The following is a 14,698-nucleotide window of genomic DNA, read 5'->3' as shown; positions in this document are numbered from 1 at the left end:
CGGGGGCAGTGCTCATGGGCAGGAGGAGGTGGTTAGGAGCCAGCCAGACAGGAAGGGCCTGGACACTATGGGGGAGCCTTTGGATTTTAGCCTTACAGCACTGAGGAGACATTATTAGCCAACATGATAACATTGGTATTTTGGAAAGATGGTTTTTAAAAAAGAAAAGCACTTTTCCCCAATTATAAAATTAATGCTTTTGAGAATTTGGAAAATACAGAAAAGTATAAAAATGAAAATAAAAATGTCCCCATAATCCTATCACCACTAAGTAACTATTGTTAACATTTTGGTGTGGAAAGAGCATTCTTAATTATGCTGGTGGAGATTCGTTAAATGAGTTGGTATGGATTTTCAAAGTCATTTAATCCAAACGTACATCAGTGAAGAATCTGGGTCATGGAAGTTTTCCAAGTTGACATAAGTGAGTTATTGGAGGCGTCGTATTAATGCCAGGTCTCCTCCATTCCTCCCTAGCTGATGTTCTTTCCACAGCAATCTACTGCACCCTGTTGAGGTCTACGCCTGTGACACAGGCCAAATAGGGTATAGGACTAGATTTACTGCAGTCAGTAAAATAAAATAATACTTAACTGAACATATAGGCAAATATTGGTAATAAAGGCATATCTAGATTGTTTTTTAATTTCATTTTTAATAAAGATTATATAATGACTCATTGGATTAATCTGTATTATCATATAATTAAATCTCAACTCTCCAAATGCTGCAGGATATAAATGTTTTTGTGAAAGCCTCTAATAAAAATAACCTGGTCCAGTCTTCTGAAATGTGACATTGACTTACTAAATTAACAAGTTATAAAATAATGATTTGAAAAGTGATTTTTAGAAAGCTAACATGTTCTTGTTAATATTCATAGAATAGTGTGTAATACAGAATAATTTCTAGAAATGTTTGTAAAATGGATGAGAGTAGATGAAGAATGCTAGATTATTGGCAAGCTGCATACTGGCACTTAAAAAGAGATTAACATGCTATTATCAATACTTTTAAAAAATTAACGAGACAAAGTTCAGGATTCTTCAACAACTATAATCCTCAACTTACAATAAATTTATCCAGAAAAAATTTACTTGGTTAAATGATTATCTTAGAATTAATGCTTATATTTTTATTTTTCTTTAAATGTTTTTTGCTTTTCAGACTCTAAAATTTCATTTTTTTAGAAATTATTTTTGACTTTCCCAGCAGTAACTGCCCTTAGAGAAGCACTATAGAACAGTGGAAAGTCCAGTTTGGAGTTAGACCTGGGTGTAGACAGACCTGGGTTTTAAAAGCCAGCTTTTCCAATTATTAGGTGTAATTTAGTGTGTTTCCTTATGTTTAAAATGGGGCGAATGATTCCTCTTTCACATGGCAGTTGGAAGGGTTAGCTGTATAGATAAAGCACTTGGCACAGTTCCTGGCACATAGTAGGCAGGCAATAAATGGTAGCTGTTTCTATTGTTACAGTGAAAGCCTGTTTGACTGCATAAGCCATTGTATCTGGAGTCGTTACTTCATCACTGAGCAAGCATAAGAATTATTCCTTTTATGCTTGCCTTCTTTCTTTCCTGTGTTAAGTAATATTTACATTTTCCCCTGAACTTATAAGCCACCATATTTTTATCTTTATTTTTATTTTATTCATTTCATAATTAGTATTTGTTATCCATTAGCATAAAGGCATTCCTAAAATACGATTTTGATATTGCTGTTGTATTTAAACGTTTTCAAAAGTGACACAAATGGAAGCTGGAATGGCATACTAGTTCTTCCTGCTTTTTTTCCCCTGACTATTTTTGTTATAGACTGAAATAATCCTCCATTCCACTTTTTGGAATGTGGATATAAATATTTTTAAATTCATTTGCTGACAAGGCAAAAATAAGTAATTCATATATGTAAAACTATTATGATAGGAGTGAAGTTTTTGTCATAATAAGCAGATAGCTAAAAGCTTCTCTATTTTTTCTACAAATATTCTTAGGTTAATTTTATTAAGGGAGAAACAGAATTGTTGCAGTATATTACTAAAGTGAAAATATAGCCATGCACAGATTGAAATGTATGGTAAAAGCCTTCTTTCTAACTTCCTGTCAGGTGTCATCTGAAGACAGAAGTGCCCTGTGGGCTTTGGTTACGTTCTATGGGGGAGATTGCCAGCTAAACCTCAATAAGAAATGCACGCATTTGATTGTTCCAGAGCCAAAGGGGGTAAGCATTTCTTGTGCCACCTTCGTTTTGTATGTCATTTAAGAATTTCTAGTAATCACATGTCTTTTTTGAGCTTCTTTTAAATTAATTATTATATTTCATTTACAAAAGCTGATTATATTGGTTTATATCATTTATATCCAGCTTCATTCCACAAAAGATGTGAGATGATTGTAAATTGTAAGCCAAATATAACTTCTAAATACTATGAAATTTTGCTTCATTTTATGCGGAAAACAGGAAAATTTTATTAATCTGTAGAATTTCCTTTCAAATCCAGTAAAACTTTGGTTCATTTTTATTTGTTAAAAAAATGTATTTTTAGTTCCCTTCACCATTTTTTTTTTTTAAGAACCTCGTATCAGGTATGATTATAAACGTGTTTGGTGAAATTTTCGATATATTTTCTTCTTCATAATCTGGAATATATGAAAATGACTTTTGTCTTGATAAGCATAGGGCTGTCATCCTTGAGCAGTGGTGTGGCTGTATGGATTTTGTTTCCACAAGTAAGTTCCCTGGATCAGCAGCATCTGCCCCGCTTGGGGACTTGTTAGAAATGCAGCCTGTTGGCCAGGCGCAGTGGCTCACGCCTGTAATCCCAGCACTTTGGGAGGCCAATGTGGGTGGATCAGTTGAGGTCAGGAGTTCGAGACCAGCCTGACCAACATGGAGAAACCCCGTCTCTACTAAAAATACAAAAATTAGCCAGGCATGGTGGCATGCGCTTGTAATCCCAGCTACTCAGGAGGCTGAGGCAGGAGAATTGCTTGAACCCAGGAGGTGGAGGTTGCAGTGAGCCGAGATTACACCACTGCACTCCAGTCTGGATGACCGAGTGAGACTCTGTCTCAAAAAGCAAAAAGAAATGCAGTCTGTCCAGCCTCTTCCCAGACCTAATCAAATGAGCCCAACAGTCAGTGTGTGATCAAGTCCTCTGGTGGGCGATTCTGATGCATACTAAAGTTTCAGAACCACTGTTCTTTAGAAAGCATTATATAAAATTTATGATGTGACTTCTAAAATTTAAGTAAAAAACATATTTTCCATGACAATTTAAGTAATAAACAGTATGCTTTGGTTAAAATAGTGGGTTCTTTTTACATTAATGTTGATTTATAGCAAAAATGTGTTTGATTTGTACATAGTTAATTTGACGGGGAAATGAAACCTTTAGCTTTTTCACTGAGTTAGAATGATAATTTAAGAGGCACTGTGTGAACAGAGTGGGTTTGTCAAAGCGGTTTTGAATTGTGATTTGACGTTTTAATTCTAGTGCCTTAATTTAGCGTTTTTTTTCCCCTTCCGAAATATTTTGATGAGAAATCCTTAGTAACTCTTTCGGCTTTAGGATAGAGTGTATATTTTAAAGTATTTATTGACTTTAGACTAATTTTTTAAGTGTATAGCTAAAAATGGAATCTTTTAAAATTTTTATTTGGAAGGAAAAACAAATCTAAGTCATAAGGTCTATATATAAATACTTTAATTGAGCTTTATTTATCCCAACAAAGAGGCACTTAAATCATTTTTCTTTGGCTAAAACATGCTTGTGAATAAGACAACAAATATGCTACTATAATTATATTTAGATAAAGCAAATACTCCATATATTTTAAAAGTTGATACTAAACATGATATTGTATATAATGTATTATGCATGTATATAGAGATTATCTTATCTAAGTCAATGGTGGAATTATAATATTGTCTTATGTAATGTATTTGTTCTTCATTCTTGATTTCATTTATGGACTGGAAAAGAAAGATACGTTTTTTTTGCTTTTCCAATTTTAATTTCCCAGTTTTACATGAACTAATTCAACATAGGGAAAAATGAACTACTATTTTAAGGCTTACTGTGTTTCTTCTGCAATGGTAAATATTTGTTAAAAGCAGATTTTGTATTTGCCAGTAATAAAAATAACACTAATACGCAGCCATTAGTGAGCACTTACTAAATGCCAGTACAGTGCTGCTTGCGGTATACAGTGAAGGAAGTCCTGCTGTCCCCTTGAAGAAACTGAAACACAGACACCCACCACTCCTTTCTCTAACCCCGTTCTGTACATAATACCATTCCTAAGTAATTTTTTTTTTTCTTGAGACAGAGTGTCACTCTGTCGCCCAGGCTGGGGTGCACTGGTGCAATCTCAGCTCACTGCATCCTCCATCTCCCGGGTTCACACAATTCTCCTGCCTCAGCCTCCCAAGTAGCTGGGATTACAGGCACGTGCCACCACACCTGACTAATTTTTGTATTTTTAGTAGAAACCAAATGTTGGCCAGGCTGGTCTTGAACTCCTGACCTCAAGTGATCTGCCCACCTCCACCTCTAAGTGCTAGGATAACAGACGTGAGAACCATGCCCAGCCCTTAATTTTTAAGAAGGCATAATGCCCACATGTAAAGAAAGAGAAAGAGAGCAATTAAAAATGAGAAACATCCAGGATTTTTTAATGCTCAAGCATAACTACCCTAGAAGACAATGAAGTAGTAAGATATTACATGGGCCAGAAGTGGTGGCTCACACCTGTAAATCCCAGCACTTTGGGAGGCCGAGGTGGGAGGTCTCTTGAGCCCAGAAGTTTGAGACCAGCCTGGGCAACAAAGTGAGACCCCATCTTTACAAAAAATAAAAAATTAGCTGGATGTGGTGACTCATGCCTGTGGTCCTAGCTACTTGGGAAGCTGAGACGGAAGGATTGCTTGAGCCTGGGAGGTTGAGGCTGCAGCGAGCCATGATTGCGCCACTGCACTCCAGCCTGGGCAACAGAGTGAGACCCTGCTTCAAAAAATAAAAGATATTTGTATATGTATAACTTATATATATAAGCATATATTTTTATATATTACAATCATCAATATAGCAGCTGCAAAAAAAAGATTAATGTTGTGTATCTGTTGTAATGATGACATAAAGGGTAAGTGATCATTGCCATTAGTGACAGTTTCCAGTAAAATTCAATTTAAAAAAAAACTGACCAACTTGTAGTAAATTTTTGAATGAGCTAGAAATAATTCCTTTGATTTTTTTTTTCTGGAAAATTAAGTACATACCTCCAGATATTTTTTAATATAACTGATGGTACGTTACCAAAATGTTTGCAGGATAAGTCCTCGACTATGCAGCATTGTCTTGATCGTTCTAGGACTTAGCATTCCCTCAACCATTTCCTTCCAGTCAGCTTTTGTGACAAATACAATAGGCTCTCACAAATTTCCAAAACTTCAGGGAGTGGTAACAGCTCTTCTTTAGTGTCACTGAGTTAGTTTCAGCCAAGATCACAGGATCAGAAAGTGACAGTTGGACTTCTTCATGCTCATGTCTGTCTGTTGTCTTTAAGGCAGTAGTGTTTCATTCCTGTTGGATCCTGGTAGGCCATGCACCCTTCTATGGCGTGGTGTTCCCTGCCTCACCTTGCCTCTTCCCTGGTTCTTTCTAACTCACCCCTTGAAGGCTGAGAAGCACCAGTCTATAAAATGAACTGAAGGAACCATATATTCTGGCATAGTCTATTTATAAAACCAAAATGGTTTTAATTTAATGTTAATTATAATTAGCATTAGATTATAATTATAATTTAAATTATAATTTATTATATTATTTATTATTTACATTATAATTAATTTACATTATAATTAACATAATTAACATAAATATAATTATGTTCTTGATTCACGATTATGTTATGTTTGTGGCTTATGTAACTCAATAATCACAAATATTTGAAAAATTAAATCCCTTTAAAAAGACTGAATTTTTTATCATTCCTTTAAATTATTGTATTTTATAATCTATTCAGATATAAATTTGTAAACCTAATAGTGGTGAATTTAAATAGTTTCTTCTAATTTATAAGTTTTATGAGTGCTAGAGACCAGCTGACTGTACACAAAAATAACATTTCTTTTTAAAGTAAATGTTTTTGTTTTCTTTAATGAGCACATAGCAAAAGTTTGTGCAAATGGCCTAATAAAACTACCTTTTATACTCTTGAAGTTTAAAAGTTTCAAATTGAGAAGAATCAAAGAATTTATAACTTAAAACCAACAGAAACAGGGTACGGTTATTAGTTGTTGGGGAGAGGGGACATGGTTGACCCTCGAGGTCCTTAGCCCTTAGTGAGAAGTTTTGAGGATACAAAATTTAGAATAATTTAGCTGATAAATTGGGTCAGGCAAAGGCATCTAAACATTGCTTTCCTCTTAAATCATCTTTGTTTAAACAGTTACTGTCTTTCAGTGATTAAAAACTACCTATCTTGTGAAAAGCGAGAGAAAACTTGAGTGAAATATAGTAAGGCTGTTTACCTAAGTGTTCTACTTAGATTTCCACAGGAAATAGTCAAGTTATTTCTGAAATGTGAAATGCCAGCATTCTATACCAACTAGGAACTCAAGAGCCTACTGGATCCCAGCCTTTTAAGTGTGAAATTATCTTTTTCATATCCAAAATTTTCAGTGACTCCTCTTCATGGCAGTAGTTTTGTTTTTTGGTATTTGTTAAAACAATTAAAAATAACTTTTTTCATATTTTATTATTTCAACAGATATCTTTTTAACTTGGAAAAATCATATTTAAACCATATTACATATAGTCATATGTTATTCAAGCAGATGATATTTTTGTATTAATTGGTTCATAAATATTTTGCTGTGTACCTGGACTTTATATTTTCCTAAAATAACTTAGGTTTTTCTGGAACGGGTAGTCCAGAAATTGAAAATCTCTAGTAGAAATTGATCATCTGGGGAGAGCTATATAACATTTTATGCTTTTAAATATTTAAGAACAGCATGATTTTTTAGGATAAAGAATAAGACATTTTATTGTCGAGGGTATAGGTAAATCGATGTACTCTTACATAGCTGTTGGAAGTGTAATTGGTATAGCCTTTTTGGGAAGGGAAGTGTAGTTAGAGATATGAAGCCTTAAATCTGTATTCCTTTTCAAACCTCAACACCAAAACCTAGGAATTTGTCATAAAATATAACTCCAGTTTTTCATAGTAGTGAAACACTGGAAACAACCACGTGGCTAACACTGGAGGATGAACTAAGGTACACAGCTGTGCAACCGAAGAGGAAACTGTAAAAGCCTTTGAGACTACTGGGGAGATCTGAATAGGGCCTGAGGATGAGGTGAATCATAGTTCATTGTGCCATGATAATTATGGTGGTTTAGAAAGTCTTTATCAATTTGAGATCCGTAAACAAAGTTCAGGAGAAGCAAGATTTGTAAAAGGTTGCCAGTTATTGAAGCTGGGTGACAGATGCAAGGGATTTATTCCACTATTCTCTAATTTGGTCTGTGTTTGAAAATGTACATTAAAAAGTTAAAAACAAAAGCGTAAAAGTGTACGTGTTTTCATAGGAAGAGGTTGTTCACAATATATTAAGTGAAAAAGGAACATTATAAAGTATTTGTTCACTATATGTTTTTTGCCTTTGCCCTTTTAATATATGTACGTATATATTTATAACAAAAAGAATTTAAACTATACCCTAAAAATGTTAATCATGGTCCTCTCTAGTCAGTGTGATTATGATTACGTTCGTTTTCCTTTGCTTAGCTTCTTATTCATGGGTGTCTCCCATGACTAGGTTTTTCTTGTATTTTAAAAAGGTTTGAGAAAGAACAAACTCACAAACACAAGTCGCTGAGCTGTGTGCAGAGCTCACTGTTTGCAAGGATCTCCCAGAAGGGCAATGCCTGGCGTTTGCCACCAGGACTGAGTGACCAACAGCTGTCCTCTCTGTGCTGCTGTCCCGCATCCCTATTGCGTGTGACTCTTATTCCACCCAGAAATTGCAGGTGCCACCTTGGGGCTCTGCAACAGGACACGGAGTTTAGTTTAGGGCCCTGATTATGTGTTTGCTAGAGAATTGCTGTTGTATGTTAGGCTTTTAGAAGCACAGCCAAATTTACAACTCATTTATTTTAAGATTACTTTATTGTCACATTACTCTTATTTAACATTTTTTATTTATTTCCTCTTTCTTTGTTATTCCTTCCCGTGTGCCTTCCACATTCTACACCCTTTACCACAGGAGAGGCCTCTGTTAGCTTGCCGTACACACTACTCTGGACACGTCTTTTCCAGTGGGCTGTATTTTCTGCTTTCATTCTAACTGCGCAAATTTTCATCATTTGTGCCCCAGCCAAAGCTCGCCTTTCAACGGGGCTTTCCTCCTGTCCTCCAGCTTATGTTGATGAAATTCCTTTCCAGTCTGTCACTGCATCATTCAGCAGTGGTTTTATATTGTATTTGCATTTCGTATTTAATATCTCTTTAGAACCAAATTGTGAGCCTTGTTAGGTCAGAGACTTGTTGCATCCTTTGTGTCTCCATCCCTTAGTGCTGCTTGGCATATAGCATGAGCTCCATAAATACTGGATCATGAATAGAGCTGTCCTGTGCAAGTCAGCCAAGGCAGCCACGCTCCATGAGTCTATGTATGCATTGACGGCACTCTGCCACGCTGTTACTTTACTAACTGTCATGGAAAACCAAGTTTCTAAATATTATCAATCAATAAAAACTGAGGTAGCAATTATTCATTTCATAATTTTCCGTAGGATTACTAGCTCTACTTTTGTACTTAAAATATCATTTTAAAAAGTTAATTTTAAGCCAAGTCTTTAAAGACTCCTACTGCAGGCGTGAGACCTTCCTATGATCACTGCTGTATGGTTCCTTTTCACTTTTGCCTCATGTCCTCTGTCTAAAAGATCAAACTTTCCTTCTGTATAAAATTGTAATAATAGTTGCTCAACATTTCAACTGCATTCCTTGCCTGAGTTTTTTCTAAAATGCATAATTGTAGGAAATGTGATAAAATTTACAGCTTTGTTTTGTGTGTGTTTCTGCTTTCCTCGTAGGAGAAATACGAATGTGCTTTAAAGCGAGCAAGTATTAAAATTGTGACTCCTGACTGGGTTCTGGATTGCGTATCAGAGAAAACCAAAAAGGACGAAGCATTTTATCATCCTCGTCTGATTATTTATGAAGAGGAAGAAGAGGAAGAGGAAGAGGAGGAGGAAGTAGAAAATGAGGAACAAGATTCTCAGAATGAGGGTAGTACAGATGAGAAGTCAAGCCCTGCCAGCTCTCAAGAAGGGTCTCCTTCAGGTGACCAGCAGTTTTCACCTAAATCCAACACTGAAAAATCTAAAGGGGAATTAATGTTTGATGATTCTTCAGATTCATCACCGGAAAAACAGGAGAGAAATTTAAACTGGACCCCGGCCGAAGTCCCACAGTTAGCTGCAGCAAAACGCAGGCTGCCTCAGGGAAAGGAGCCTGGGTTGATTAACTTGTGTGCCAATGTCCCACCCGTCCCAGGTAACATTTTGCCCCCTGAGGTCCGGGGTAATTTAATGGCTGCTGGACAAAACCTCCAAAGTTCTGAAAGATCAGAAATGATAGCTACCTGGAGTCCAGCTGTACGGACATTGAGGAATATTACTAATAATGCTGACATTCAGCAGATTAACCGGCCATCAAATGTAGCACATGTAAGTCACTCTTTCAGAAAAAAATTTCAATACTGGATTTTAGAATTGGATTTCAGAATTGGATTTCACAGTCTATTTCAATGTAGTTTATTGGTTTCGCTTTTTCAGACCAAATAACTTACAAGCAGTATTTGTGTGAGAACCTGTTTACTTGTGTGTGTGTGTGTGTGTATGTGTGTATATATATATATTTCAAGGTCATTGAAAAAGAGGGTAACAGCGTACGTTAAGTTGAAGATCTAAAGCAGCTGAGTAGAACCAGGATGTCAGTGATGGAGTACTATCCGTTGAAGGGTTTCTACTCTTACTTAGTTTAAAATTAGCAATGGCAGCAAAGAGAATGATGAAGTTTACCAGCTGTACCTGATTTGCTTATAATGAACTTCATGGTAGTAAATAGCACAGATTCATGCATTTGTTGAAGAAGGCTTGATTTCAGGTTACAGTTTATATAGCGTGGAGCTTATTGATACAGAGTGGATCTTAAGTTTTGTTGCTGTTATTTTTTGTTTTGGTTTTGGTTTTTTTTGAGATGGAGTCTCACTCTGTCGCCCAGGCTGGAGTGCAGTTGTGTGATCTCTGCACACTGCAACCTCCACCTCCCGGGTTCAAATGATTCTCCTGCCTCAGCCTCCCGAGTAGCTGGGATCACAGGCATGTGCCACCATGCCTGGCTAATTTTTTTTTTTTTTTTGTATTTTTAGTAGAGACAGAGTTTCACCGTGTTGGCCAGGCTGGTTTTGAACTCTTGATCTCTAGTGATCCGCCCACCTCGGCCTCCCAGAATGCTGGGATTACAGGTGTGAGCCACCACACATGGCCTTGAAAGTTTTAAGTAGATATATTTCTATTTAAGACAGAAAGAAGATAGTTGAGGTGGTATATTGGCCACTCTGCATTTTTCTGGGCACTGGAGATAAAATTGTGAATATGAAAACTAATTTAGGTAGAGAAGACATACAGTAAGTGGAGAAATATGAACAAAAGGACTGTTGATGGTGAAAGGTGTTTCAAAGAAAATAATCAGGGTCCCGTAATAGCAGGTGAAGGGAGGGAGGCTATTTTAGACGAGATGGTCAAGAAGGACCTCGGGCAGGAGGTGACTTAGATCAAGGTTGAATGACAAGGAGAGGCCATGTGAAGAACTGAGGGCACAGAGTTCCCAGGCAAAAGGAAGACCCAAATGTGGGCATGAATTTGCTGAGTTCTAAGAAAAAGTTAATGAAATTTGAACTTCATAAGGTGAATGAGTTCTAGGAAGGATTTAAAAGGGGCCTTGCCATGTTGGGCCATAGTGAGGAGTACGGTCTTTCTTGGAAGGAAGCCACTGGGCTTTGAGTTGGGGTGAGATGCACTCTGATAGGTGTTGTGTAAACAGTGGATCTTTGAGGGGCAAGAGTAAAGCAGAGAGGCCCCTTAAGAGGACATAGAGGTGAAGTTTGAGAGAGAAAAAAATGAATGGGAGGATCCAGCTTTCTGGCTTGAGCGAGTGAAGGAAGATGATGCCGTTTCAGAAATAAGGGACACTGGAAGGCTGCAGGTTTGAAGAACCTAAGTTTCTTTTCAGATGTGTTGGGTTGGAGGTATCTGATCCATGCAGGGGCTGTCTGCTACGTGGTGGAACCAGAGGAAACAAGGCTGACTGAAGCTATGGAGGCAGATGTGAGGATGCGTAGTAGGCGGGGCAGAGCAAGAGGAGGGTCTGGGGCCAGGCTCTGAGGAGCCCCACCATTGAGAGCCAGCTGGGCTGTTCCATCTGATGGTGACACCCCATCTGCCGCTTCACCTTGTTCTGGACACTTTCATTTCATAATGACAGCTCAAAGTCCCAGAAAAATGGCTCTGTAGCATATAGGAACAACCTGAAGCAGGATCCAGTATTCTCCACATCCACTTTCAGTGGAAAGGCTTGATGTTGATGAAGTGGGGAAATTCAGTATGGCGTAGGTATAAGGCGATGTTGACAATGATCATTTTATTGGGTATGATAATAGCAGTGGTTTAAATAGTGTTTAGAAATGCTGTGGGACGGACAAAATCTTTGTCTCCCCTCCCCTCCACCTAAGCAGCGAGTATTAGTAGTACATGGTTCTTGAGATGATGACAGCAGTTGGCTGGCATCCAGAGTAAGATAGAGGCAAACATGCCCTTTAGACGTTAGACAGCAGACAGTTATGATAGTGGGGGAGAAGGTGAGCAGAGAGAGGTCATCGGGTTTGAGGAGAATAGAAGATTTTCAAATAGGTGATTCATAGATAGGAAAGACTTTGGGTTTCTGGCTTGAGAGGTGGATACCTGATAAAATGCCGAGCTGGCCTTCCTCAAGTCCTGGGTGGTGACAGTGCCTTGCAGCCGAACAGCAGCTACCCATTAGGAGCTCTCGGGCCTGCTTCGGTGCCCACCGCCCCATGCCACCTTGTTGGGTCCTGGAGGAAAACAGGCCTGCCACTGACCATGGGTCTTGAGGGTGGTTGGGAATGTGTGGCTGAGGAAATGGGGAGAAGGCCACCAAGATGAGGAGGTCCAAGAGCTGCAAGGCCAGGGATTGTCCAGATGGGTGCCCATGAGAGGGCTGGGGTCAGCCGAGTTTAGGGAAAAGGTAGATGCACAGAAGGAGCAACTCCAGCACCGCCCAATGCTGAGGGTACCGGCCCTGGTCCCTGCACATCCGCGTCCAGGCAGGTGGACGGGCTAAAGCCACAGGGCACAGCGTCAGCCACAGAGCAGCAAAGTGACGATCACACAGTCGTCCTGAGAGCCAGAGGATGTCATGACAGGTAGAAAGTAAAGGCCATAAAGAATGACAGACTAGAGGCAAAGAGGATTCTAGCATTTTTGACCTCAGACATGAGAAGAGTGATGATACTGCTGAGGTGGAGGAATTGAGAAGGTGACTAGTCCTGGCAGGAAGACTGGGACCACGCAGTGGACCTGTCCTGTCAGCAGTGCGATATGTGGGATATGGGCCGTAAAGATCTCTCTCATAGGGTAGGTGTGAGAAATCATGGATGAAGCCTCTGGCACTTCGAGAAATGGCTACTTTCTCACTTTCTTTAGGTGAGAAATTATGGACAGAAGTCATCCATTTGAAATAGGAAATGTTCTTTGCTTTTCATTTATTTGTAGTGTCAAAAAGTGTTGGTCAGTTACTGCTGGTTAGTTACTACTTATTTCTAATATATATGTTTTGGTTGTTTTTTGAGACAGAGTCTCACTCTGTCGCCCAGGCTGGAGTGCAGTGGTGGGATTTTTGCTCACTGCAACCTGCACCTCCCTGGCTTAGGCGATTCTCTTGCCTCAGCCTCCTGAGTAGCTGGGATTACAGGTGCCCATTACCACGCCTGGCTAATGTTTGTTCATTTTTATTAGAGACGGGTTTTTGCCATGTTGGCCAGGCTGGTCTCGAACTCCTGACTTCAGGTGATCCGCCTGCCTTGGCCTCCCAAAGTGCTGGGATTATAGGTGTGAGCCACCGTGCCTGGCCTTATTATGTTTTTCAAATACAATGGATGTTGGTTTAAATATAAAGTTCCTTAAGTTTGTATTTGGATATAGAGACAAAATAATTTACTTTGAAATGGAAAGAATTGACTGCAGTAGGGAGTTTGGTCACATCTCTGCACTGGACATTGTCCTTAGGAGACAAATTTGGTATACTCAGCTATGTGCTCTAGGGGTGGAAAACTGAGAAGGCTCCATCCATTTCTAGTGAGTGAATGGATTTGATCACTAGTGAGAAGAATTGCGGAGATTTTCTGAGAGACTTTCAGCAATGCAAGAGAACATAAGGACATTTTACTGCTAGATGTGAAGAAAATGACTGAAACTTCAGAAATATGAGACAGATTTAGTTGAACATTAGATTGTTGGGAGGCGTAACTTACCATCAAAATCCTGTTTAAATTGCAAACTTATAGTGGTTAGAAGCCATGTGGTGTGTATCATAATGCTTTCTATATATGGCATTCAGTAACTCAGTATTAATGTAATGTAAATGAGGATTATGACAGTTGTGATGGAAAAATTTAAACTTGACATTCATTCAGAATTGTTTGTAGTATAGCACGATTATGTAATTGAGCAATTAAGATTCTTTTTTGTACGTTCTCCAGGACTAACATGTTTCCAGCCAGAGGCAGATCAGATGGTTGAAAAAGTGATTGGATGAATGTTGTAGGGGTTTTGGGAGGCATCTCGATGGCTGGCCTTGCAGATTTCTCCTTTCCATCCAGGCCTGCACCTTTCGCTTCCTCAAGTGGAGAAGGTTCCAGGCCAATGGCCATCTTCATTCCTAGCCGGGACTCTTGTCCTGAATCTCCATCTGTTCTTCTCCCTTAATGGAGTGGGTCAGCAGTGGATGAGGACCCATCTTAACTCAAGCCCGTAGTAGAAACAGCTGTAAGTTGCCTCCTGTCAGCAGTGGATGGGCTGGGTCAGCAGTGGATGAGGACCCATCTTAACTCAAGCCCGTAGTAGAAACGGCTGTAAGTTGCCTCCTGTCCCACCCAGGCCTCCCTCAGCCCTGTGAGATCAGATGGAGCACTTTCTGCAGGCAGCAGACCCTGCTGAGTCCTCTTGGCCAATCTGAAAAATAGGAGCCTCTGGCCTCTGTCCTGTCCTGATGTCTGCTGCTGTGTTTGTCTAGGTCCTGTGCCCGTTCCTGAGCTCCCTTCCATCTGGGCTTGGCAGGTACAGAGAGGCGGGGAGCAGCATGTGGTGAATGACTGGTTCAGCCCTGTCCACCTGCAGACGGGCATTTATTTCTTTACCATCCCTCAGAGTTTCATGGGCTGTTTACATATGAGGGTGAAAAAGTAATATGTGTACAAAATTCAAAAATTCAAATGATACCAAAGGACAGAGTGAACAGTTAAACTTTCAGCCCCTCCCACCCCTCACTGCTGTTTACCTTCTCAAGAGGCAGCCACTGTTCCCAGCAGTTTGCCGTGTAGGGCT

General features: G+C 39.1%; 1 protein-coding gene across 4 annotated transcripts in view; it reads left to right on the top strand.

Annotated features, from left to right (window-relative positions):
- PAXIP1 (PAX interacting protein 1) overlaps positions 1 to 14,698 on the top strand; it is a 59,313-nt gene that overhangs the window by 17,743 nt on the left and 26,872 nt on the right. For all 4 annotated transcript variants that reach the window (XM_054495170.1, XM_054495172.2, XM_054495171.2 and 1 more), the window contains 2 exons: positions 2,107 to 2,220; positions 9,107 to 9,742. In XM_054495170.1, the coding sequence (XP_054351145.1) occupies positions 2,107 to 2,220; positions 9,107 to 9,742 (750 nt within the window). The remainder of the gene's footprint in view (positions 1 to 2,106; positions 2,221 to 9,106; positions 9,743 to 14,698) is intronic.

The sequence above is a fragment of the Pongo pygmaeus genome, chromosome 6 (assembly GCF_028885625.2).
Source record: "Pongo pygmaeus isolate AG05252 chromosome 6, NHGRI_mPonPyg2-v2.0_pri, whole genome shotgun sequence".
Classification (NCBI taxonomy): Eukaryota; Metazoa; Chordata; class Mammalia; order Primates; family Hominidae; genus Pongo; species Pongo pygmaeus.
Note: the sequence above shows the minus strand (reverse complement) of the source record. Positions and strands in the feature narration are given on the sequence as shown.